The sequence below is a fragment of the Hippocampus bargibanti genome, linkage group LG06, assembly GCF_051943395.1.
Source record: "Hippocampus bargibanti isolate YZ-2025 linkage group LG06, ASM5194339v1, whole genome shotgun sequence".
NCBI lineage: Eukaryota > Metazoa > Chordata > Actinopteri > Syngnathiformes > Syngnathidae > Hippocampus > Hippocampus bargibanti.
The window spans coordinates 30,080,400-30,106,791 of NC_142739.1; the positions used below are offsets into that span (position 1 = coordinate 30,080,400).

General features: G+C 41.0%; 3 protein-coding genes across 3 annotated transcripts; 2 read left to right on the forward strand and 1 right to left on the reverse strand.

Annotated features, from left to right (window-relative positions):
• The first annotated feature begins 613 nt into the window (after nucleotides 1-613).
• On the forward strand, nucleotides 614-6,532 carry LOC148897212 (uncharacterized). The gene is made up of 5 exons (XM_088999320.1): nucleotides 614-832; nucleotides 1,837-1,937; nucleotides 2,926-2,997; nucleotides 3,109-3,255; nucleotides 4,537-6,532. Exons 1-5 carry the CDS (start codon nucleotides 820-822, stop codon nucleotides 4,873-4,875), a joined length of 672 nt encoding a protein of 223 aa, XP_088855446.1. The 5' UTR covers nucleotides 614-819; the 3' UTR covers nucleotides 4,876-6,532.
• Nucleotides 6,533-10,719: 4,187 nt separating this feature from the next.
• Nucleotides 10,720-17,732, forward strand: grwd1 (glutamate-rich WD repeat containing 1). Its single transcript, XM_088999251.1, has 7 exons — nucleotides 10,720-11,005; nucleotides 12,179-12,296; nucleotides 12,403-12,568; nucleotides 12,637-12,847; nucleotides 13,272-13,417; nucleotides 13,483-13,674; nucleotides 15,378-17,732. The coding sequence occupies exons 1-7, from the start codon at nucleotides 10,771-10,773 to the stop codon at nucleotides 15,684-15,686; spliced, it is 1,377 nt and encodes a 458-aa protein (XP_088855377.1). The 5' UTR covers nucleotides 10,720-10,770; the 3' UTR covers nucleotides 15,687-17,732.
• Nucleotides 17,733-18,867: 1,135 nt separating this feature from the next.
• Nucleotides 18,868-22,271, reverse strand: cdc42ep5 (CDC42 effector protein 5). The gene is made up of 2 exons (XM_088998600.1): nucleotides 22,091-22,271; nucleotides 18,868-20,034 (listed from the first exon to the last, which is right to left on the reverse strand). The coding sequence occupies exon 2, from the start codon at nucleotides 20,030-20,032 to the stop codon at nucleotides 19,199-19,201; it is 834 nt and encodes a 277-aa protein (XP_088854726.1). The 5' UTR covers nucleotides 20,033-20,034; nucleotides 22,091-22,271; the 3' UTR covers nucleotides 18,868-19,198.
• Between the last annotated feature and the right edge of the window lie 4,121 nt (nucleotides 22,272-26,392).

Consider the following 26,392-nt stretch of genomic DNA (forward strand, 5'->3'; position numbering starts at 1 on the left):
CCAAAAGAACCGGATCTCTGAAAAGAGCCGGAATTCGCATCACTAAAATGTTCAGAGGTGTCGGAGTTGGGGGGGGGGGTTCGAATCCAAATGAAAACCAGACGACCCAACAGCATGACGAAGCCTCGCAGGAGGACCGGGGGGGGGGGAGAGCAATGGGGGTCGGTGAATGTGGGGAACAGGGGGAGGAGGCCGGGTCGGTCAATGGTGAGGTAAAACGTGTGTGCTGGCGGTGGGAGGGGCGGCCACTTAAAGGGAGCAGCCGGAGCGACACCAACACTTTCACTTTGAGCCGTCAGACGGTGGAGACGACGCGAAGGGACTCGTCCACGAGGGAGGGGGCTTCAAATTAGCCCGCTCGGGGAAGCTTTTAGGTCAGTCAGTCCAGGGGGGGGGAGGATTTGGGGAGAAAGTGCGATTGAAACAAAAAGCTCGACGTTGGGGGGAAATCCAAAGTGAACGCGAAGGATGGCGTGAGAGGACAACTAACTGGAAAGTTCCACAAGGAGGACGACTGGTTTTTTTTGGAGGTGATGTCAGTGGGACGCTAAGGAGGAAAAAGGAGGACCAAGGGAGGACCGGGGGTGACTGGGGGTGGGTGGGGGGGCAAGCAAGGCACTCGGTGTCAAAGACCAAGCCGCAAGGAAACTTTGCCTTTCACTGACTGACACGAAGAGGCCCGCCCGCCTGGTCGTCCGTCTATCTTCTCGGTGAGCGGGTGGGTGGGGGGCGGCGGCGGCGGCGGCCTTGGAGGCTCACGCGAGGCTTTGCTGTCAACCAGAGAAATGGAGAAGTGGCCATTTTCTGAAAGATAAAAGGATGTCACTGCCAGGTGAGCACACGTTTACTTGTTGATGGTGAGAGAGAGGTGGCACGGGGGGGGGGGGGGGGGCAAACTTTGGGCGATATCCAAAGTTTTAGACCTTGCTGCCAAGTAAGCAAGTGGGCACGAGTTTGTTTGTTTTTTTGGGGGGTGATCATGTAATCGCAATTTAATATCAGCATCTTTTTTGTTTTTGCGTCCTCCCCATATTGGTTGTTTTTTTCTAAACAAATGCAAGGAATGCAAACTTCCGTTGTTTCTAATATATATATATATATATATATATATATATATATATATATATATATATATATATATATATATATATATATATATATAGCCAATGCTTTTATGTTTGTGTGTATGTGTATATATAAATGTATGTGTATATATGCGTATGTGTATATGTATACATATATCATAAAAAAACTATTTTTATATGTATTTATATATTTTTGCTTTTATATACATGTACAGTATATATGTGTGTATCTATGTATGTATGTTTGTTTGTGTATATATATATATATATATATATATATATATATATATAGCCAATGCTTTATATATTTATATATATATGTATATATAAATGTATGTATTATATAATGCGTTTATGTATATGTGTATGTGTATATATAAAAACTATGTGTATATGTGCGTATATATATATGCTTAAATATATCATGTAAAAATGTATGTGTTATCTATGTATTGTACATATATTTTGCTTTTATATACATGTACAGTATGTATGTGTGTATCTATGTATGTGTACATATATGTATATATATGTATGTATGTTTGTATATATATATATATATATATATATATATGACAAAAATGGGTCTTTTTTGAAAATGATCTTTCCGATACTGCATTTCCCTTTCAAGCCAGCGTGCGGGCGTTTTTACCACCTCCGGTTATTCCGCTGAAAGAGGTGACAAACCACAGAAAGTTTCCCGAAAGTGATGCCACTGTGTTTTTTTTCCCTTTGTTGCCTTTTTTTTTAGTTTTCCTCTTGCTATCACTCTTGACTGTCCAATGTGGCGGATGTGACTGGGAGGTGGTGAAGAACGTGAAGACGGCGATCGACGCAAACCCCACCGGATTTGTAAGTTTGAAAGCTGACGTCTGGCGCCGCCGTCGTCACGTTTTGTCACGTTGCCTTGACGGCGCGACCAAAACTAGCCAAGTTTGACCACGACAAATCGTGGTCAAAGCAATTGACGTCACTCGGTACGGACATCATTCAGGAATGAAACCATTTGATACGCTTTTTTGTTTCAATCATCCTTTAATTCCTCTGGAAAAAAATACTGAGGACAAAATACTGTTGTCAACGGGGGTCTAACAATATACAATTGCGAGGTTCATAAATAAACACAAACAAACAATGTCATAAATAAATCAAATAATCAATTAATGAATATTTTAATTGATTAATAAATAAATAACTGGATAGATAGATAGATAGATAGATAGATAGATAGATAGATAGATAGATAGATAGATATCGACACCATAGATAGTATAGACAGTACAGGTACCGGAGACGGTACAGGTATTATAGATACGATAGATACTATAGATACTATAGATACTATAAATACTATAGATACTACAGATACTACTGATACAACAGACAGTACAGATACTATAGATACCATCGATAGACACTATAGACATTACCGATTGTATAGACAGTTTAGATAGTATAGATACTACAGACAGTATAGATCATACATTCAGTATAGATAGTATCGTACTATAGACATTATAGATATATAGATAGTACAGTTACTACAGATAGATACGGTAGCAAGCTAGCTAGATACTAGCAAGCTAGCTAGATACTGTGGATGGGTAGATAGATGACTAAATAAATATGAGGTGGGGAAGCTCCCCGTACACAACCGTATGGAAAACAAATCGCACAGATTGTGTGTTTGTGCAAAATAAATGACATCACGCCAATCGAACGGGAACAATTGATCAGTTGCAACGTGTGATGTCAGCGCAGGACAAAGCCTCGTGAAAATAACAAGCCTTCCTCCCTCCCAAGCGCCCATCACGCCATTTGTGTTTTTGTCTCTTCCCAGCGCACCGTCTTCCCCAAAGATTACTATGTGTTGCACCACTACGCCAAAAGCATGTTGTGTGACACGGATCCGGTGAGTCGCTTCCTCCGGCACCACAAATTGGGTTTGGTTGGTTTGTTTGTTTGTTTTTTTTTTTGTCCCGACCAAACACAAACTTCTTGAACTTGTTTTGTGTTGTGGCAGTGTTGCGTGTTCCCCGCGGCCATCGTTCTCCTGGAATCTTGGAATGTACTTTTGAGAAATCTCTGGGATGAGCATCTCAATCACACTTTGATCTTTGACCTCAAGCGCACACTGGATATCATCATCCGCAAGAATAAAAACACGGAGGTGGGTGGGTGAGATCTGCTTTGTTTTTGTTTTTGTGTTTTGTTTTGTTTTGTTTTGTTTGGGTTTGTTTGTTTGTTGCTTTGTTTTTGTTTTTGTTTTTGTTTGTTTGTTTCGTTTTGTGTTTGTTTGTTGTTTTGGTTTGGGTTGGTTTTGTTTGTTTGTCTGTTTTGTTTGGTTTCGTTTTGTGTTTGTTTTGTTTTGTTTTGTTTTGTTTTGTTTGGGTTTGTTTGTTTGTTGCTTTGTTTTTGTTTGTTTGGTTTCGTTTTGTGTTTGTTTGTTGTTTTGGTTTGGGTTGGTTTTGTTTGTTTGTTTGTTTGTCTGTTTTGTTTGGTTTCGTTTTGTGTTTGTTTGTTTTGTTTGTTTTGTTGTTTTGTTTTGTTTTGTTTGGGTTTGTTTGTTGCTTTGTTTTTGTTTTTGTTTGTTTGGTTTCGTTTTGTGTTTGTTTGTTGTTTTGGTTTGGGTTGGTTTTGTTTTGTTTGTTTGTTTTTTTGTCTGTTTTGTTTGGTTTCGTTTTGTGTTTGTTTGTTTTGTTTTATTTTGTTTTGTTTTGTTTTGTTTTATAAAATTCTGATAATTCTGAATTCTCTATTTTATGATATATAATTCTGATAGCAAATTCATTCGGAGTTGCAGCCGCTGCAATTTTTACAATTGTAAAATGTATTTATGTATTTGTTTTTAACATTTTCAAAAATGGTCTGACAGCATATTCATTCATTGTTGCATGTGGTGTAATTCAGTCAGTCAGTCAGTTAATGTTTTTTATTTTATTTTTTAATTACATTATCAAAAATGGTCGGACACCAAATTCAGTCATCGTTGCAAATGGTGCAATGTATTTTTAGTTAGTTAGTTAGTTAGTTAGGTCGTGTGTTTGTTTGTTTGTTTATTTGTTTGTTAATTTTTTTCCAACGACAGTCTGATAGCAAATTCATTCATCACGCATTATTTATTTATTTATGCATTTATTTATTTATTTGTTTCTGTAATTTTTATTTATTTATTTATTTATTTATTTATTTAGTTCGTGTATTTGTTTATGTAATTTGCATTTATTTATTTATTTGTTCATTTTGTTTATGTATTATTTATTTATTTATTTAGTTAGTTATTCGTCTATTTATTTATTCATGTATTTATTTATTTATTTGTTTATGTATTCATTTATTTCTACATTTTTAACATTTCCCAAAGTGGTCTGACCGCAAATTAACTCATTGTTGCACCTGTTGCAATTTTAATTTTTCTGTATTTTTTTTTTCCGGTGTGCCGTATCCGCAGAGGCTCCGAGAGGAGATGGACCCGTCCCAGTTTTCCCCACTTTTCTCCTCTCCGGAGGAGCTCCTCAAGCTCACCTCGGAGTTGTTCACCCAGTGGCTGGAGGTGGGATGCTCGCCCTCCATGGAAGTCTGCGTGCCCCCTACGCTGCCCCCCGCGGCCGAAAAGAAGGACTACAGTCCGCCCAGGGTCCGACATTTGACCACCCGGTCCATCCGCGCTAACATGGAGGAGGTTGAGATGGCCCGGATCAAAGACTTGACCAACCGGGGCTCCGCCGTGCATCTCGCCTCCATTTGGGGCCTTCTCATGGTCAGACTCTACCGGTGGTTGTTGCCATAGGAACCTAAAAGGATCTTTTTTTGATGATTATTTTTATTTTTTTATTAATCCGGCGATGCACTTAAAATGCAAGACATTTCCTGGCACTGAATTATTATTTTTTTCCTTTTTATTTGTGGTGTGTTATGAGGAAGTATGCTGGTATTATCATATGAAGTGACATGCACAGGTTGCATTTTTTTAACGTCCAAAGTTGTTGTTTTTTTAATAATCGCAAAAAAAAATATTTAAAGGACAACCGACACCACTATTTTGTTCCCTAACTGACATCAGAAAAAAACGTTTTATACCATCTAAAATAGCCAAAACACGCAGGCTGATATTTTTAGTCCAAAACACCAATAAAAAAATGACTTAAAAGTGTCCCAAAACTGCCACAAAATGACCTCAGAAATGGCGACATTCAGAAAGTCTTCCGGGATGAGTGAACGCTGGCGCGTGTGGCTGCCGCTGCTCACCCACAGAAAAACGTATCTTGTGACTATCCGTTTGTTTGTACATTGGCTCCTATCCAAATTGTGAGTTTGTTCAGAAAATTTTAGGTTGCTCGTTGACCTGTGATTTTATCTATCTAACTAGCTATCTATTAGCTATATAACTATCTAGCTAGCTATCTATTTGTTATCTATTAACTCTCTATTAACTAGCTAGCTAGCTTTGTATCTATTTGAGTTACTATGGGTTGGCTACCTGTTAGCTATCTATCCAGCTAGCTAGATATCTATTAGCTAGCTGGCTAATTAGCTGGGTATCTATTAGCTGTCAATTGGCTAGGTAGCTAGCTGGCTATCTATTGGCTATCTAATCGCTAGCTAACTAGCTTTTTATTTATTTCAGTTATTCCGGGTTGAGTGAATGCAGGCGCGTGTGGCTGCCGCTGCTCACCCACAGAAAAACTTATCTTGTGACTGTAATGTGACCTTGAGAGTTTTGAAAGGCGCTTATAAATGAAATATGAATATGATTCAAATAGTTCTGAAGAGGAAAGCATACATGTTTGCAATCGATTAAAGGAGTCCTCCCATATGAATTCGAGCCATCAATGACAGCAATGTAGCGCCCAGAAAATGCACAAGATGGCCCCCAAGCTCCGTTTGAAATGGGCTAATTTGTCTGCTGGGAATTTGTATCAACTAGTATCAAATAGTAGTCTTGGTGCAACACACAACCATTCACCATCGTGTTATTTATGTAGTTTTCCTTCTAATTTCGCCATCAACACGGTGTTTTCAAACGAAAAATAAGTCCCCAAAATGCATTGTGTGTCGCTTTGTCTGTCAGGAGCGTTCCCTACGTGACGTCACGTCAGGCATCGTCACCAACACTCAAACAAGACTTCCTGAATATTCAGCGCGAGTCTTAAAAGGTCAAATATAGCTATATGCGGTGGAATCTTTGTCCAATACGCTCAGTCGAAGTGATTTGAAGTGATTTTACAAATGATGGACGCAACTTGTCCGGTGGTGTCGGTTGTCCTTTAAAGCAGAGACGGGCTGTGCATTTGTTACCTGGTGGCTCATTGGGCTCTTACATTAATCCACCGCTTCATACCGCAACGTGACATTGTCAGTACTATATCAAAATGCAAATAGTTTGTGTTCACAGTCAGTATTTATCCGAAATATGCAAACAAAAGCAATAAAAGACATCATATTCAGCAATAGATTCTGATTATTCAATGTATTCACGTGTGCAGATTGCTACAGACGTGTTTTGCTAGTCCATGTTGGCTATGGCTAATTTTGCTTCAAGCCAAGCATACCGACGATGGAAAATGCTACATTTAAAATCTTGATTGACTGCAGATGGGATCCATTTCTATTTTTGGGTTTGGGGATTTGAATCTGCCAAATATCGCAATCAGTGTCCCCGGGTACTACCAAAAAAAAAGGAAAGTACAACATGAATATGCATATAATATATATATTTCGCCCTGTTATTGTAAGCCATTTTTTTTGGTATGAGCAAACATGGCTACTCCATTGAGCAAAGTAATAATATTAATAATATTAATACATTTGATTTCTAAGCGCCTTTCAAAACTCTCAAGGTCACTTTACAGTCACAGGATAAGTTTTTCTGTGGGCGAGCAGCGGCAGCCACGCGCGCCAGCGTTCACCCAACCCAGAAGTAACTCAAATAGATAGAAAGCTAGCTAGCTAACAAATGGATAGTGAATAAATAGTTCATAGATAGCCAGATAGCTAAAAGATAGCCAGCTAGAAAGCTAATAGCTAGCCAGCTAGCTAATGGATAGCTAATAAATAGCTAATAGATAGCCAGATAGCCAATTGCTAGCCAGTTAGACAGCTTAGAGCCAGCCAGCTAGACGGCTAATAGCTAGCCAGCTAGCTAATGGATAGCTAATAGATAGCCAGATAGCTAAAAGCTAGCCAGCTAGAAAGCTAATAGCTAGCCAGCTAGCTAATGAATAGCTAATAAATAGCTAATAGATAGCCAACAGCTAGCCAGTTAGACAGCTAATAGCGAGCCATCTAGCTAATAAATAGCTAATAAATAGCTAATAGATAGCCAGAAAGCCAACAGCTAGCAAGCTAACATCCAGCCAGCTAGACAGCTAATAGCTAACCAGCTAGCTAATAGATAGCTAATAAATAGCCAGATAGCCGACAGCTAGGCAGCTAATGGATAAAAAGACATTTAAATCAACAATCGACATGAATACAATATGTTCGACAAGGCATACAATAAATAAGCAAATTAATAACGTACGTAATAAAGTGAAACAAACAAAAAAATGCTCCGGCTTGTCTTTTGAGGCCAATTTAATGAGGCTATTTTTTTCTGTCTCTCTTGTTGGGGACATTGGACTTTTGGTTGCTACGCTAACCCCCCCTTCACCACCCCACTTGTTCATTGTTCTGTCTGTGAGTAAACAAGAATGACAGAGCCAAAATGGAGTTAGATTTACGATGGCCTGCCCTGCTCCATTTGCTTTATTTGTTGATCGTTTTTCCCATATTGAAAAGATTTGTTAATCATTTCACAAATTGGCACACAAAGTCCAAGTGTCTCCATGCTGATTAGAAAAAAAAGATACTTCCGAGACAGAAATAGTTTCTGGATCGTTTTTTTTTTTTTTTTTTGTAACGTTGGGAAAGAGAAATAAATAACACAATCACAACCCAGAGAGGAATATTTTGCAGATGAGACATTTTGTGTGGGTGTCCCGATCTTCACGTGTAAAAAAGAACTTGCAGCTGCATTAGAAACGCCAAGACTTGCCCCTGCTTGTACACTAGTGATGGGAATTCCGGCTCTTTTCAGAGAGCCGGTTCTTTTGGCTCGGCTCACTAAAAAAAAAAAAAAGATCCGGCTTTTTTGGCTCCCAAATGGCTGGTTTTTGTTGTTGTTGTTGTTGTTGCTTAAATTAATTAACTAAGAAAAATCATATAAACTAATGTGAAAAATGTATTACTAATGTAAAAAATACACGATATCAAATATTTTATTTGTATGGCTTAATTTATATATGCACAGAGAGCATCCGCTAACTTTGACTTTCCCTGTGGTTACGCTGGTCTGATGATCATCTGTCACTAATTTGCTGCATAGCTGTTGGCTGTTAGCCGGCTAGCTGTTGGCTATCTGGCTATCTATTAGCAATGTATTAGCTATCCAGAGCTAGCTGGCTAGCTATTAGCTGTCTAGCTGGCTGGCTGTAAGTTGGCTAGCTGGCTAGCTGTCTGCTATCTGGCTATTTATTCGCTATTTTTTGCTATCCATTAGCTAGGTAGCTAGCTAGCTATTAGCTATCTAGCTGAGTGGCTGTAAGCTGGCTAGCGGTTGGCTATCTGGCTATCTATTAGTGATTTGTTTGCTATCCATTAACTAGCTAGCTAACTTTCTATCTATTTTAGTTACTTAGAGGTTGAGTGAACGCTGGCAGCCGCTGCTCACCCACAGAAAAACTTTATTCTGTGACTGTAAAGTGACCTTGAGAGTTTTGAAAGGTGCTTATAAATCAAATGTACTATTATTATTATTATTATTATTATTATTATTATTATTATTATTATTATTATTATTATTATCATACCAACTAGTAAAAAATAATTGAATAATAATAACAATATAAATGTGATAACATTTGTCCACCTGTCTAACTTAACACCCCCCACTCCCACTTCTCACTGCTGTGCGTGTCTGTAATTTTCCCCTCCTTCCTCCACCACATATATTGACCAATCACGTGCGGCTTTAACCGAAGACTGGGGGCGGGGAATAGAGGACAAAAAAGTCGGCTCCCATTTCCGGCTCCTTGTTAGGAGTCGGCTCTCTTCGTTTACTTCAAAGATCCAGCCCTAAGAACCGGCTCATTCGCGAACGGCACATCACTATTGTACACACCCACACGTGAAATGCGCACCCTTGTCCTGACAACACCCCTCCATGTTGTTTCGCAAGCCTTTACAGTGCAAAAAAAGGGCCATGTTGCCATGGACACGGTGGCGAGCCAACTGTGCATTGATTTGTTTTGGTTTTTGGCCAAGGACGAGGTCAGACGGGTGACAACATCAGACTGAAGGCAATCAATTTAGCGCCAGGAAGCTAAACTGCGAAGGGGGAGGGACTCTTGGGGTTGTTCAAAGTAGGGCGAGGGGACGTTTTTTTCTTGGCTCGGAGAGAAATCAGTGGAGAAATTTACATTTCACAGCAGCAAAGTTATGAAAGGAAGAGGAAAGGAAAGAAAGAAGTAGAAAAACAAAATACAGGAGCTGCTGGAAAGGCAACCGATCTCGCGGCGCCATCTTGAAGTAAAAAAACAAAACAAAAAAAAAAACTAAATAACAAATAATATGACAAAACAAAGACGCAGAGAGTCATTCATTCTTCAGCACGTGCTGTACCCTCTTTGTGACATGAAGTAGTTCTAGATGAATATGTATTTTATTGTATTGTAAAAAAAATGATTTGGTATATTTTTTTGTACGAAAATAATTATGTAAAATGGGCGGCCCGGTAGTCGAGTGGTTAGCACGCCGGCTTGACAGTACAGAGGTCATGAGTTCAAAACCTGGTTTGGGCTCCATGTGTGGAGTTTTCATGTTCTCCCCGGGCCCGTGTGGGTCTTCTCCGGGTACTCTGGTTTCCTCCCACATTCCAAAAACATGCATGGCAGGCTGGTCGAACGCTCAAATATTGTCCCCCGGGTGTGAGTGTGCGAGTGGCTGGTTGTTTGTCCCTGTGTGCCCTGTGATTGGTTGGAAACCAGTTCAGGGTGTCCCCCATCTGGTGCCTGAAGACGGCTGGGACAAACTCCAGCACCCCCCCCCCCCAAGGAGTATGAATTGGTACGGGAAATGGATGGATGAATGGATTATATAAAACAAAAAAGAAGACAAAAGTAAAACTATCAAATCGTTTTTTATTAAGTCCGACTTCAAATTCCTGGGATCAATCTCCAAAGAATACTCCTCAAAATTAGAAACGCATTCCTTGAATGACGTCATTGACGAGAAAAAGTGTATTCTAATAATTGGAGACTTGATAAATGCTTGGAGAAAATAAAACATGAAACAAAACATGTACACACACACACACATATATATATATATATATATCTGCGTTTGAATGCGTCTTTTGAGAAAGAGTAGCGGTCAGTGTTATCTGAAATTTTCGAACGGGACGTAAATAAACATTTTTATGACCGCCAGTCTCTTTTTTTAGTTTATTACCGCCAGTCATTCGAGTGCTTCGGGACCAGCTGAGTTCCAGTAAAAGAGGAGTGGGGGCGACAAGAAAAGGGGAATGGCTTAACCCACGTGACCAGAAGTGCACCATCATCATCTTCTTCTTCTTCTTCTTCTTCTTCGCCTTCTTCCCCTTTTCTTCTTCGTGGCTTACCTCGTCTTCTTCTTCGTCTTCTTCAACATGTCCGCCTCCAACCAAGACACGTTTGCCGAGGAAACGGACGGTATGGAGGCTCAGGAGCAGCAGGACGAGGCCGCGAGCGATGACGACGAGGGAGTCGACATGGAGGAGGATGAAGGAGCGGACGGGGACGGCGACAAAAAAGTTTACGTGCCCGGAATTGAGCCCCTTAAACCGGGAGAAGAGCTGCAGATGGATCAGTCTGCCTACCGCATGTACCACGAGTGTCAAACAGGCGAGTGGGAGAGACGAAAACTCCAAGGGAATGTTGTCTAATGTTGGAATAATACGTTCGTTTTGTGTGTGTAGAATTACGCGGATGTTGGTCACAGCGCAATCGAAAAAATAGCGGTATTCCCCTGCCAGATGACGTTTCAGGTTGAACCCAAAGATTTAATAGGGATGTGACAAAATGTTTCAATAATAATTCATCACACATTTTCTAATACCATATTAAAGTGCATTTAAATAGCTTTCAAATAATGTATAGATTATTGTTCTATGACAAATAATAAGGATACAATGGAATTCGAAATATGAGGGGATTTTCTGCCTGTAATTACACAGTTAAAACAATGACAATCCGTGAGTGAGTTCTTTATTACAATTTAAACTGTCATAACTCTTAATTTTGGGCAGATCTTAACGAGTAAGGTACCATTGGAAAGCTTTTGAAATTCTAAATAAGAACAGAAAACACAAGAAAAGATTCAAAATATAAATTAGCAAATAAAACGAGACCTCAATTTACGAACGCCTTATAATACGAACTTTTCATCATACGCACGTCTAATGTATGAAAATTAAGCCTTATAATAAGCACCATTTTCATAATACACACCCACCACGACCGGTCTATTTTCTGGGTGCTACATTGCTGTCATTGACGGCTCGAATTGATATGGGAGAACTCCTTTCATCGATTGCAAACATGTATGCTTTCCTCTTCAGAACTATTTGAATCATATTCATAACTGGATGAGTAACAAGAAAGTATCTTCTCCGAATCTGAAGCCATTGTTTAGATTCTAGCGCAAGGCAAGATGTCTTGGTGTGACGTCACGAATAAGGGGGCGGGACCTTCTGAAACTGGCCACTTCCGGGTTCATTTTTTTTTGCAGATTTTGGACACTTTAAGTCATTTTTATTGGTGTTTTTCATTTGACTAAAAATATCCGCCTGTTTTTAGCTGAATTATAACATTCCACTTGAAGCTCCTGCGTGACATTTGTTTTTTTCCCCTCCATTTTGTTTGCTAATTTGCCAAATTTGCTAATTTAGCATATTTTAGCAATTATAAAAAAATATTATACTCTAAGCAGTTTTTCTAATTACTGCATTGTATATTTTCCGTCCACTTGAATTTTTGCATAAATATAACTCCAATTTTTCAATCCGCTACGTGCAGGCGCGCCATGTTTGAGTTTCGACGTCTTGATGGACGTTGACGGAGACGGCAGGAAAGAATTCCCTCTGTCCATGTTGCTGTGTGCGGGCACGCAGGCTGACACCGCCATGGCTAACAGGTTAGTTGCCGTTACCTCCTGCGCGCAATATAAACACGCCTCAGTGGCAGAAAGCGTACAAAAATGATTCTATTTTTTGACTCCGCCCCCTCAAACCCCCCCGCAGACTGCTGGTCATGCGCATGCACAATCTTCACGGGACGGTCAACGAGAAGGAGGACGAAAGCAGCGATGAAGAAAGCGACGAGGAAGACGAGGAGGAAGATGAAAATAAAAAGCCGCATCTGGAATTGGCCATGAGGCCTCATTTTGGCGGCATCAACAGAGTCCGAGTATGTTGACGCTTTACCGTAATATTTGCTGCAGCGGGAAATTCAAATTATGATGATTTTTTTTTTAGGTGACCCGGCGTGAAGATCAGGCGCTGGCCGCCGTCTGGTCCGAAAAGGGCCAGGTGGAAATATTTGATCTGCGTCCTCAACTGGAGGCCGTCCACAGTTCTGCTGCCATGGCGACGTTCGCGCAGGGCCAGAAGGAAGCCGCGGCGCTGTTTAGCTTCTCGGGTCACATGACCGAAGGCTATGCCATTGATTGGTCGCCTGTGGTTCCCGGTAAGAACTTTTGGTTTTTTGATTCCTACACCCGAAATCTTGACTTCCAAATACTCTCAATTTTCAGTTTTTTGTTTTTGTGTTTTGTTTACGAACTGTCACTTGGTGATTATTTTGGGGAAGCCATTAGAATGTTTTAATCCCCTCCACATATTACATACAGAAGGCACAACAAATTAATAACTAATTTTCAATCTGAAGTCAAAATTAATGTTATTGTGGTTTACATCCAACAATTTGAAATTTTTCGGACTTTAGCTATCATGATGGCACTTAATATGCTTGATTTGCTTTCGCGGGCCGAATAAAATGATGTGACGGGCCAGATATGGCCCATGAACCTCGACTTGGACACCCGTGCTGTAAACCGTGGTGAAGATTTTTGTGGTTTTCAGCGCCGTCAATCGCGTTCCCGCACTCGCAGGTCGACTCGTCAGCGGCGACTGCAAAAAGAACATCCACGTGTGGGAGCCGCAGGAGGGCGGAGCCTCCTGGCGGGTGGACCAACGACCTTTCAGCTCTCACAGCAAGTCCGTCGAAGACCTGCAGTGGTCGCCCACCGAAGCTACGGTACTTTATTTTAGTTTTTCTCTTATTTTGAAAAGACCCGTGTTCATCGTTTTGGTCCGTTCCAGGTTTTCGCGTCTTGCTCGGTGGATCATTCCATCCGCGTTTGGGACATCCGAGCGCCGCCAAACTCGATGCTGTCGGTCGACCAAGCGCACGAGTCCGACGTCAACGTCATCAGCTGGAACCGAGCGGAACCCTTCCTCCTGTCGGGGGGAGACGACGGGCTTCTCAAAGTGTGGGACCTGCGCCAGTTCAAGGTACAGTGATGCCTCGGTTTACCAACCCCTTGGTTTACGAACTCTTCAGTTTACGAACGTTACATTTATGATAAGTTAACCTTGGCATACAAACTATTTTTCGGGATTCACACGCAGCGTCACAATGACTGATGTGTCGTTCGCAACGAGCCTGTTCTCCTAACAAGAAAATGGGAACAATTTTTGCCAGCCAGCATGTCACTCACTCGCACAGCAATCTATTGCGTGACTACACTCAATACAGTAGTTATATAGTGCAGGTACCGTCTCTGCGACAACTATTTTTAGGGAAAAAAAAGTAGAAAATGATGTTTTATGGGGACCTGGGAACTGATTATTCTCATTTTAATGGTTTCCAATGGGAAATTAATTTTTGGGATACACACTTTTCACCTGACACACTGTGTCTGGGAACCAATTAAGTTCGTAAGCCAAGGTAGCATTGTAGCAGTTTCTTACCGTCCCTTTTTGGCTATCGTGACTCCCATTAGTGAGTTTGAGTCGTCAACGTTGCCCCTCGAGTGTTACCGTGGCAACCGAGGTGTGACGTCATCAGATGACAGATTGTTTTTTTTTTTTTTTTTTTTTTTTTTCTTGATCGCGCCGTCATTGATTACTTCAGGGCAAGTGGTCACAGGATTTTTTTTCCCCCTATGACAAACACATTAGGAGCCGCAATTTTAAAACCAATGTGGACTCCAGATTAGATCCGGATTTCATCCAGATTTGATCTGGACCGAATCCAGATTTGATTCGGATTGTGTTGCCTTGTTATGAAAGCGTGAAACATCAAACCAAGTGTAACAGAGATTTGAGTCCGGACCAATTACGTATATAAAATCTTAGCCAATGTCAAAATTTGGTGTTTGCACATTTAGGTTGTAAAATGTTACACTATCCGGATCGGATCTGGATCACATTGGCAGCAATGTGCACAGAATGAAATGAGGCCATCGGATCAGGTTTTGGATGCCTTTTTTTTGTTTACTTATTCTGGATGAGAAAAAAACGATGTGCACATTGAGTCTGTAAAATGTTACACAATCCGGATCAGATCCTGATTACATTGGCATCAATGTGCGCAGAACATAATGTGGCAATCGGATCAGGTTTGGAATGCCGTTTTTTTACTTATTCTGGATGAAAAAAATTGTGTGCCCATTGAGGCTTTAAAATGTGACACAATCCGGATCTGATCTGGATCACATTCGCAGCAATGTGTACAGAACACAATGAGGTAATCGGATCAGGTTTTTGATGATGTTTTATTACTTATTCTGGCTGAAAAAAAATTGTGTATGCACATTGAGGTTGTAAAACATGACACAATCCGGATCAGATCTGGATCGGACCTGGATCACATTGGCAGCAATGTGCACAGAATGCAATGAGGCCATCGGATTAGGTTTGGGCTGACATTTTTTTACTTATTCTTGATGGGAAAAATTTTGGTGTGTCCACACTGAGGCTGTAAAATGTGTCAATTCGCATCAGATCTGGATCGGATCTGGATCACATTGGCAGCAATGTTCACACAATGCAATGAGCCAATAGGATCAGGTTTTAGACGTTTTTTTTTTTTACTTATTCAGGCTGAAATATTAATCATTCAGGATCCCAATTTTGATTATTATTATTATTCCTAAGTGTTTACATTGATCCATTTTTCCCCCCTAATCGAAATAAATGTTGTTCGTCATCAGACGGGGCGACCGGTGGCCAACTTCAAGCAGCACTGCGCCCCCATCACCTCGGTGGAGTGGAACCCGGCCGACTCGAGCGTGTTCGCCGCGTCCGGGGCGGACGACGTGCTCAGCCAATGGGATCTTTCGGTGGAATCGTGCGACGCCGGCGCCCGGTCGGACGGCACCAAAGATTTGCCCCCCCAGTTGCTTTTTCTACACCAGGGCCAAAAGGAAATCAAGGAGATCCACTGGCACCCGCAGATTCCCGGCGTGATGATTTCCACGGCGCAGTCGGGATTCAACGTGTTCAGGACCATATCCGTGTAGCGTGTCGCCGCGTGAGTGTGTGAAATACGGAATTCCGGAATGTTCACCTCTCTTCCGGGTGGCAAAAACTTTCTCCAGAGGCAGCCGTGGTAAGACAAGCACCCCCCAACCTGCATTCATCCCGATTATTAATGTATTTTTTTTTTCATCATCATTTTTTTTCTGTGGGTGAGTCGCGGCAGCCACACGCGCCAGCGTTCACTCAACCCGGACTAACTCAAATCGATAGAAAGCTAGCTAGCTATTAGCTAGCTAGATGGCTACCTAATATTTATTTGCTGTCTGTTAGCTAGCTGTCGGGCTAGCTGGCTATCTGTTGGCTCTCTGGTTAGCTAGATACCTGTTAGATGGCTATTAGCTAGCTGGCTAGTTTTCTATCTATTTGGGTTATTTCGGGTTGAGTCAACGCTGGCGCGTGTGGCTGCCGCTGCTCACCCACATAAAAAAAAAACCTTATCCCGTGACTGTAAAGTGACCTTTAGATTTTTGAAAGGCGCTTATAAATGAAATGTATAATGCGGTGCACCCTATGTATGGAAAACATTTTAAAATGTCATTCATTAAAGGTGCCCCTTATAATGCAGTACACCTTATGTATGGAAAAGGTTTTTAAATGTCATTCGTGGAAGGTGCGCTTTATATGCCAGATATACGGTACTTTTTTAAAAATAATCACATACAGTAATATCAAATAATCAGTAAATATACAATCATCAGTGGGGCTAAAAAAAAGTTTTGCTCATGATTTTTCTCATAATGTCGTTTTCTTTCTTGGTGAACAAATGAACCATTTAAAAATCCCAAATACTTTTATTTTTCCGCTGTAAACCACAAGACATTAAATGCCAGCAAGTTCAATGAATAAACACTTTGCACTCTCCATTTTTAACAGCATGTGGGGGTTTAAAAAAAAAGACTCAAAATTCGATTGTATCAGCATTTGTCCTGTTTTTTTTCCAGCCCAAAAGAGGAAAAAGTTTTTTTGTAGTGTATGAAAACATACAAAAAAAATTACAAAAATACTCTGCGATTCAATCAAATGACATCTGATCGATAGAACGTCACATTTTCAAGACATGGAATGTTGACACGTTAGCAAAAATTAGACGTTTTGAGAGAATGACAGATAAACATGCAAAGGTAGAAAACAACAAAAAATACACACAAAAAGGGGAAAAAAGTACATTTTTTGCTCTATTTAAGGCACTTAAAAAACATGGATGTCACATTTGGCGAAAAAAAATGAATTACGTCGAGATTAAAAGGCCTCCAGGTGAATGTGGGAGGGGGGTTAAGTGCTACATCTTTTTCACTGTCGGAAAAACAAATGCTGCTTGTTTTGAAATGGGTCTTTGGTGTATTTCTTCCATTTTTGTTTTCTCCCGGCAGACCAACATCGTCTTTAAACTGAACAGCTTTCAAGAAAAAAAATCAAGTTGAAATATGAATGATGACATTTTGACGTTCAAGTAAAACTTTGAACTTAAAATGGCCGACAGTGTAGAGCCCAAGTCCGGTTCTGGATGACCCCCTATTCGGTGGTTTTTATACGCTTCTGTCCTCCCACGCTACTGGTTCAAATGATCACCAGGAACCGGACTTGAGCACACCTTGCTCGAGAACACAGGTGTCAAAGACGAGGCCAAGGGGCCAAATCTGGTCCGCCACATCATTTTGTTCGGTCCGTGAAAGCAAATCGAAATTTTAAGACGCTCGCTAACCAAAATTTCAAATTCTTGTATGTAAACCACAATAACAGTCATTATTCTTGAGCAGATTTGAAAAATAGTTATTCATTAATTTGTTGTCCAAGCTCATCTATCGAGCTAGCCAGGTAGCGAGCGTGCTATTGATCGAACTAGCTAGCGAGCTGGGTAGCCCTGTTTCTATTCAGTTAGCGGGATAAACCCAAATCTGACCCGCCACATTATTTTATTGGGCCGGTGAAAGCTAATCAAACTTGTGGAATTCCATGATGCTAGCTAAAGTCTGAACCAAAATGACGAATTCTTGTATGTAAACCACAATAAAAGTTATTATTCTTGAGTTCAGATTTGAAAACTAGTTATTCATTGATTTGTTGTCCTAGCTCATCTGTCGAGCTAGCTAGGTAGCGAGCAAGCTATCGGTGGAGCTACCTATCGATCTGAAAACCACAATAACAGCCATTATTTTGGACTTCAAATTTGATAACTAGTTATTTGTTAATTAATTGTGCGCTCTCGATGTAATATGTGGAAGAGAGATGAAACGTTCTAATGGCTTCTCCAAATTCATAACAGCCCTTGAGAGGAAACCAGAATGACAATGGCAATTAATTACAGTGATACCTTGGCTTATGAACTTAATTGGTTCCCAGACAGTGTGTAAGGTGAAAAGTGTGTATCCCAAAAATTAATTCCCCATAGGAAACCATTAAAATGAGAATAATCCATTCCCAGGTCCCATTAAAACATAATTTTCTAAGCCTTAAAACGACACAAAATATACCTTATTTTATGTATAATAAATGTACTATGGTATTATAATTAAAGAAATAAACTGTACAGTATAATAAAGTCGTTTTATTGACCTTTGTGATGGTCGTTGATGGCGTGATGGGATGGAGTGACCTGGTTTCATCAGCATTAAACACTTGATGAGGAACGTAGCCTTCTTCTTTCACTATCTTGAGGAATGATTCCTTGTAAGCTTTGGCAGCTTTATCGTCAGAAATGGCTGCCTCACCGTGACGAATGACACTATGAATCCCTACGACGCTTAAAGTTCTCGAACCAGCTAGCCTTGAAATCATCAATGGATGACGAACTTCCAGGTTGCCTCTTGACGATATCCAAGTGAGGTTGCCATGCTCTCTCTGCTATAATTTTACCTAGTTCCTCATATATTGTGTTCTGTTTAGTTGGGCTGATAGCTTTTTGCATCAAGTGCACAGACGGCTTGTGTGGGTTATTTGTGGGTCCTGATTGATTGGATATTTTATCCTTTCAGTCTACAATCTGCCTTTGAACTATCAAAGTTGAAACGAGTCCAAATGTCACTGTTTTCTATCCATTTTCTCACTCTCTCTGTCGTCTGCCTGTCTCTTTAATGTTTAACCCCCCCCGCCCCCCCTCACTGCTGCGTTCTTGGCCACAATCACGTGGCTTTCACCGAAGACGGGCTGGGGAATAGTGGACAAAAACAATCGGCTGCCATTTTCTTCTTAGGAAAACGGGCTCGTTCGCGAACGATACATCACTCATTGTGGCAGCTCCGTGTGTATCCCGAAAAATAGTTTGTATGCCAAGGTTAAATGTTCAGAAATTTAACGTTCGTAAACCGAAAAGTTCGTAAGCCAAGGGGTTGGTAAACCGAGGTATCGCCGTATCTTAATTTGACCTCTTCCAAATTCACATTTTGAACATTTAGCGCAACTCAAAAGCATGCAGTCCCGTCAAGATAATTCTGCACTTTAGGTTCTTCCTGAAATTCTACCCGAAAGCCCGTAACTGAGCTCGGTTGGAACGGACCTATAGTCCAATTTCATCGTCAAACTCATCTTCAAAGGTATAACCCCGCCCTCCTTCCTCTTCCTCCGAGTCAGTTTCCGAATGGCTGCTGCCGACCCTCCTTCGGTCCGGCGAGCTCAGTCCTTCGTAATCGGAGCTATGAGACGAAGCCGGACTGGGAGGCAGATCTTTGCGGGCGTCTAGCTCGACTTCAAGCCGCCTCGTCGGACTTTCCGTCTCCTCCTGGAAGTCGAACCCTTCAACCTCTTCCTCCTCCGACGCCCGGCGGATGATCTCTTCCCGTTTGTCGCTGAATCTCACTTTGGGTCGCAGCCCCTTGGGCTTGATCCCGTCTGGTATTCTGCTATCTCCCATCTGGTTCTCGTCCAGGTTCTTCCCGTTCAGCTCGTTGTGCCTCTTTACCACGGACAACTCCATAATTTCCACTGGGGACGCTGGGCTTTTGGGACGAAAGACATCTTGGTTGGAGTCCAGTCCCAATCCATCCATCACCCCTAGTACGTCCCCCAGCATGGAAGGACCAAGATCTAGATCCAAATCCAACGCGAACGACGACACAGACTCAGAGTACTGCATCTCATCGCTTTGGAGACTCCCCGTACGCTCTTGAAACACATCGTTGTGATTTACAGACGCTCGGTAGTCTGCCGACGAAGAACCCGGACTCCCCGGGTCGGAGGTGGGCTGGCTTGGACCCAGCGTGGACAGGAAGGAGGTGTCACCGAAGGCGTCGCCGCCTCTGCCAATGTGCATGGTGTGACGGAAGTCACCCAAAGGAGCTGAGATCATGGTAGGGTCCAAGCGGGACGCTCGGGTTGATTTGTGGAGCGGCATAACTGCGTAAAAAGATTGAACGTTAGTGGTGGTTCGCTTCATTGAAAGGACAACCGACACCATTGTTTTGTTTCCTAACTGACATCAGAAAAACGTTTTATAGCATGGAAAATAGCCAAAACACGCAGGCTGATATTTTGAGTCAAATGCAAAACACCAATAAAAATGACTTAACGTGTCCCAAAACTGCCACAAAATGAGCTCGGAAGTGGGCAGATTCAGAAAATCCCGCCCCCTTGTTTGTGACATCACTATTGGTCACAGACTACCTTGCTCCAGAATCAAAACAGTGGCTTCAGAGAGTTCAGATTCGGAGAAGATGCTTTCTTGTTACAATACAGTTACAAAACAAACAACAAACAAAACAGTTGTAATAATAGTAATAATAATAATTAATAATAATACATTTCATTTCTCAGCGCCTTTCAAAACTCTCAAGGTCACTTTCCAGTCTTTCTGTGGTGGAGCAGTGGCAGCCACATGCGCCAGCGTTCACTCAACCCGGAAGTAACTCAAATAGAATAGTAAGAAAAAGATAGAAAGCTAGCGAGCAAGCCAATAGATAGCTAATAGCTAGCCAGCTAAATAGCTAGCCAGATAGCTATTTTACACTATGATTCAAATAGTTCTGAAGAGGATAGCATAAATGTTTGCAATCGATGAAAGAAGTCCTTCCGTATCAATTCGAGCCGTCTGGACTCCAATGTAGCGTGCCAGAAAATGCACAAGATGGCGCACAAGCGCCATTGGAAATGCTGGGAATTTGTGTCAACTTACACCTTCTTGATGCGTGTTACCGCAATTAGCCGCGACACACAATGATTCACCATCGCTTTATTTATGTAGTTTTCCTTCTAATTTCGCCATCAACACGGAGCTTTCAGATGAAAAAAAAGTACCCAAAATGCATTGTGTGTCGCTTTCTCGGTCAGGGGCGTTCCCTCCGTGACGTCACTTCTGGCATCTTCCTCAACTCGAAAACAAGACTTCCTGAATATTCAGCGCAAGTCTTAACACGTAAAATATAGCTATATGCGGTGGAATCTTTATAAAATACACTCAGTAAAAGTCATTTGAAGTGATTTTACAAATTATGGACGCAACTTGTCCGGAGGTGTCGGTTGTCCTTTAAAGCAGTGAAAAAGTGACTGTGGTGCTGAATAGGTACGATGCAAGAAAAACAACACTTGATTAAAAAGCAAACAGCGGTGTTGTGCAACAGAATGGGAGGCCATTGAGTATTTTGCTTCTCTGACGATGGCCATGCTGAGGCTTGTACTTGAACACACTCAGCGCATATTTTTGTCTGCCCTAAGGGGGGGTTTCAACAGGAGCAAAACACGACTAATACAAATAACCCAGAATGAAAGCTTTTGCGAGATGCTACATCCCCCCGAAGACAAAAACAAAGACCACTTCAATAGTCAAATAAGATGACTTTTTTTTTAAATGGGTGCTACATTAAATTATTTGTTCAGGTAAATATTAGATTGGTAAAACATTTGTGTTCTTATCCTGTAGCTGTAAAGTGTCCTTGAGAGTTTTGTAAAGCGCTTTTAAATGAAATGTATTATTATTACATAGATGTACAGTCCGATACATTATGCCTCCCGTTGAGTGCAATTGAATATAAAGTTTATTCATTACAAGTAAATAATTGACTTGTATTACACGAATTGGTTTCAGGATTCGAACTTAACGTTTTTTAGCGCTTTTAAATGAAATGTATTGTTATTATTATTATTATTATTACGTAGATGGATAGTGCTATACATTGTCTCCCGTTGAGTGCAATTAAATATGAACCTTATTAATTACAAGTAAATAATTGACTTATATTACATGAGTTGGATTCAGGATGTGAACGTAACATTCTACGCGTTATTCCACGCGTTAGCGACACTTGAAAAACAGAATCCAAAAGTTTTCAAACTTGTTCAATATCGCCCCTTCCTTCGGTTAAAACTTTTAAGCTAGCAGCCGCGACGCCCCTTGCCAATCGTCATGCTGGTCGCTCGCCACGCGAAAAAAATACGTTTTAACCATAAAATAACTTACTTAGGATAAGGATAAAATTCTTGCTGTTCGGCTTCGCCCTCTCTCGTCCGTATATGCGACTTTTACATCTGGATATTTTGTTTCCCTTTTCGATTTTTCGGGTGTATTTTCCCCTTCGCTTGTCTTTTCCCCCCGCCGTCGTTTTTTTCCTTCCAAAGGGATGGGCGCTAGCCGAGGAAGTGACGCAACACGGGGAGTTGGAATTCGACGTTTTAACCCCCTCAAATGTTTTACACTTACCATTTACACGACGTTTTGTTTAACCCCCCTTTGCGCTGCTCGGGGGTGAAAGAAAACGTCGTGTAAACGGTAGAACAACGGGTGTCGGGACTTTACTTTTTACCCTGATCCAAGTGCCTTTCTCGGGGTTGGGTGTAGGTAGTAGCTAGCCAGCTAGATATCAAACGAGCTCTTATTTTATTTTCCAAATTCAAGTTTTCTAAGTACAGTGATACCTTGGCTTACGAATTAAATTGGTTCCCATCCCAGACAGAGTGTGTCAGGCTAAAAGTGTCTATCCCAAACTTTAATATGCCATAAAAATGAGAATAATCTGTTCCCATGTCCCCATAAAACATAATTTTCTACTTTCTAATTTTCTAAGCCTTAAAACGACAAAAAATATACCTTATTTTGTGTGTAATTAATGTGCTATGGTATTGTAATGAAAGAAATAAACTACTGTATAATAAAGTCGTTTTATTGACCTTTGTGATGGTCGTTGATGGCTTGATGGAATGAAGTGGGCAGTTTCATCAGCATTAAACACTTGATGAGGAACGTAGCCTTCTTTCACCATCTTGAGGAATGATTCCTTGTAAGCTTTGGCAACTTTGTCAGAACTCGCTGCCTCACCATGACGAATGACACTAAGAATCCCTGTACGACGCTTAAAGTTCTCGAACCATCCGTGGCTACTAGCCACTGGCTAGCCATGAAATCATCAATGGATGACGAACTTCCAGGTTGCCGCTTGACGATACCTGAGTGAAGTTGCCGCCGTGCTTTCTCTGCTATAATTTTACCTAGTTCCTCATCAATTGTGTTCTGTTTGCTAGGTTGATAGCTTTTTCCATTTTCCATTTCCAAATTATGGACACAACTTGTCCGGAGACGTCGGTTGTCCTTTCAAGTTGAATCAAATCACCGTGGAATGTAAAATTCCAACTCCTGATCTCTGTCTGGAAAACATTTCATTCAGCTTCCTTTCAAAGGGTAAAAAAAAGAAAAATAACAATGGTTGTGGGTGAGTCATTGTTTCAGAGAGGTCATCACAACTGGTCAACATAGTTGCGTGATGACATAAGGCAAAGATGGGAAGAAATTACTCATTGCAGATGAAAAAGTATTCTCGTCTCCGCTGACGGATGACCAAAAAAGAGCAGAGGACTACCTCTTGCGGCTACACTGATTATTTCTATTGTCCTGACTGATTACTTCTATTGTCCTGCCTGAGTAAGGGTCTACGACTGGCCTGATTGCCCAATTTGATCTGGTATCACCTCATCAGCATAACTAAGCCTATGTTGCCTAAGAAGTTGGTTGTAGGAATGTAGGAAAGAGAGAGAGAATAGTAGACAGGAAATGACTCTCCTTTCAGTAACTTGCACGTGTTTGTATAAGCTTACACACACACACACACACACACACACACACACACACACACACACACACACACACACACACACACACACACACACACACACACACACACACACACATAGATCCTTTTTGGAAACAATCATCACGATGATTACATTTCCGTCTAAATGGCCATGCCTACCATTGGGAAAAAAAAAATCCCAAATCGTCTCCAACCGTTTCTGTGTCCGATTGGAATGTTGCTTCATTCCAAATGATTACAACAGATGATGACTGGCGTCTGGAAGTCTCTGTATACACTGTCGCTCATTAGTAAATTGTTAATATCATTATATAGCCTGATAAGCAAGCATATAATCTTGGCATACAAACTAGTTTTCGATGGATGAACCAAACCACACAGCGCCACGGTTGCTGACGGACTACTTTTTGACGGATGAACCCCAAAACAAAGTTTGCTATTGAGCTGGCTAGCTAGCTATCCATTACCAATGTAGCTATTTAGCTATCTACCTCGCTATCTAACTTATCCTGTGACTATAAAGTGACCTTGATAGTTTTGAAATGAGCTTATAAATGAAATGTATTATTATTAGCTCGCTAGCTAGCTTTCTATTCGAGTTACTTCCGGGTTGAGTAAACGCTGGCACGTGTGGCCGCCGCTGCTCACCCACTGAAAAACTTATCCTGTGACTGTAAAGTGACCTTAAGAGTTTTGAAAGGCGCTTACAAATGAAATGTATTATTATAAACCACACGGTCGTGGCTGACAGACTACTTTTCCACACCCCCTTTGAGTGCAGACGTGGTTTGCTATAGAGTGGCGTACTATTGCTCTTATGGGACCAAAAAAGACCCCACCACAGGCTAGTGTTAAGCCGAAGAGGACACAAAAGAAAATGACGGTCGAGCAGAAGAAGTAGATCAACGAAAAATACCAACGAGGTGTGCGTTTGTGTGATTTAGCGTCCCAGTACCAGTACGCTAAGTCGACCATTGCTATGTGTGGCTAAGCAACGGTCTCAGGCAATAGAATAGGTTGAAAAACTTCTGCTGATTTGAATTAACGAAAAGCAGCTAGCGGGGGACAGTGTGAGTGAGGGAATTATCGCCAAGAAAGCACGGCGACTTCACTCGGATATCATCAAGAGGCAACTACATCAACGACCATCACAAAGGTCAATAAAACGACTTTATTATACAGTACAGTGTATTTCTTTCATTACAATCCAATAGCACATTTATTATACATAAAATAATGTATATTTTGTGCAGTTCTAAGGCTTTTTAGTAGAAAATTATGATTTATGGGTACCTGGGAACGGATTATCCTCATTTTTAATTGTTTCTTATGGGAAATAAATGTTTGGAAGATGAACTTTTCACCTCACACACACGTTCTGTGAACCAATTAAGTCTATTAGCTAGCTAGGTTTGTATCTGAGTTACTTCCGGTTTGAGTGAAGGCTTAGCTATACGTATCTGTTAGCTATCTACAGTAAAGTCTCGTTATATCGATATCGGTTATATCGATAGTACTGCTTATTACGATACTATTTCTATGAACGCAAGGAGAAAATTTACATGCCGCAGGATCAGATATATCGATAGTCCGGTTATATCGATACTTTTTCCGACTCCCGAGAATATCGATATAACGAGACTTTACTGTATTAGCTAAATAGCTTTCTATCCGAGTCACTTAGCTATCTGTTAACTATCTATTAGCTAGCTAGCTTTCTATCCAAGTCACTTAGCTATCTATTAGCTGTCTATTAGTTGGCTAGCTTTCTATCTGAGTTACTTCCGGGTTGAGTGAAGGCCTCGCTAGCTAGCTGTTAGCTAGCTAGCTTTCTATCCGAGTTTGTAAGCTAATTTATCACTGTACTATGAAAAAAAAACACAATGTAAGAGCATGCAGGTGTTGTTCAGAATCTCCATTTATTTATTCACGCGACAAAAACAACACAAGTATTTTTCCTCTCCGTCATACCTGTATATCACGCACAGACTTTGTATAATGTATTGTTCCGTCGGATCGTTTTGGGTCTCTGTTGTCCAGAGTCTGAGTGGAAGCACTGGATGTTCTGCAATTAAGGGCCATCAGCCTATGTGGCCAAAGGCGATAATCGATACATGGGCGCAAATGGGAAGGCTGCAATATCGGTCGAGCGTATGGAGGACGGTCACGTGTTCTGCCTCCAGCTCCATGATGTCAACACGGTGGTAGTACGTATAGGGCGCGTCCTCATCGGGGTCACTTTTAGGTGAGTTTGGGCTGTAGTTGATCCTCAGCTGACTTTAGGATACGTTGACGAAAAAGGAAAAAAAACCACAAATTAAATAAAATTGAATATTATACACAGAGGGGATTTTATTGACTATAGACTATTTGCTCTCAGATATTATACATAGATTTGCATTCCTTCATCAACTGAGGGAAAATATTATGATGTCTCCATCAATTAAAGGACAACCGACATCACTGTTTTTGTTTCCTAACTGACATCAGAAAAACGTTTTAGAGCATCTAAAATACCCAAAACATGGACTATGATATTTTTAGTCAAATGCAAAACACCAATAAAAATGACTTAAAGTGTGCTGAAACTGCAAAAAAATTTAAACCGGAAGTGTTCTTTTGACTTCAAGATGGCGCCGCGAGAGTGGCTGCCTTTCCAGCAGCTCATGTATTTTGTT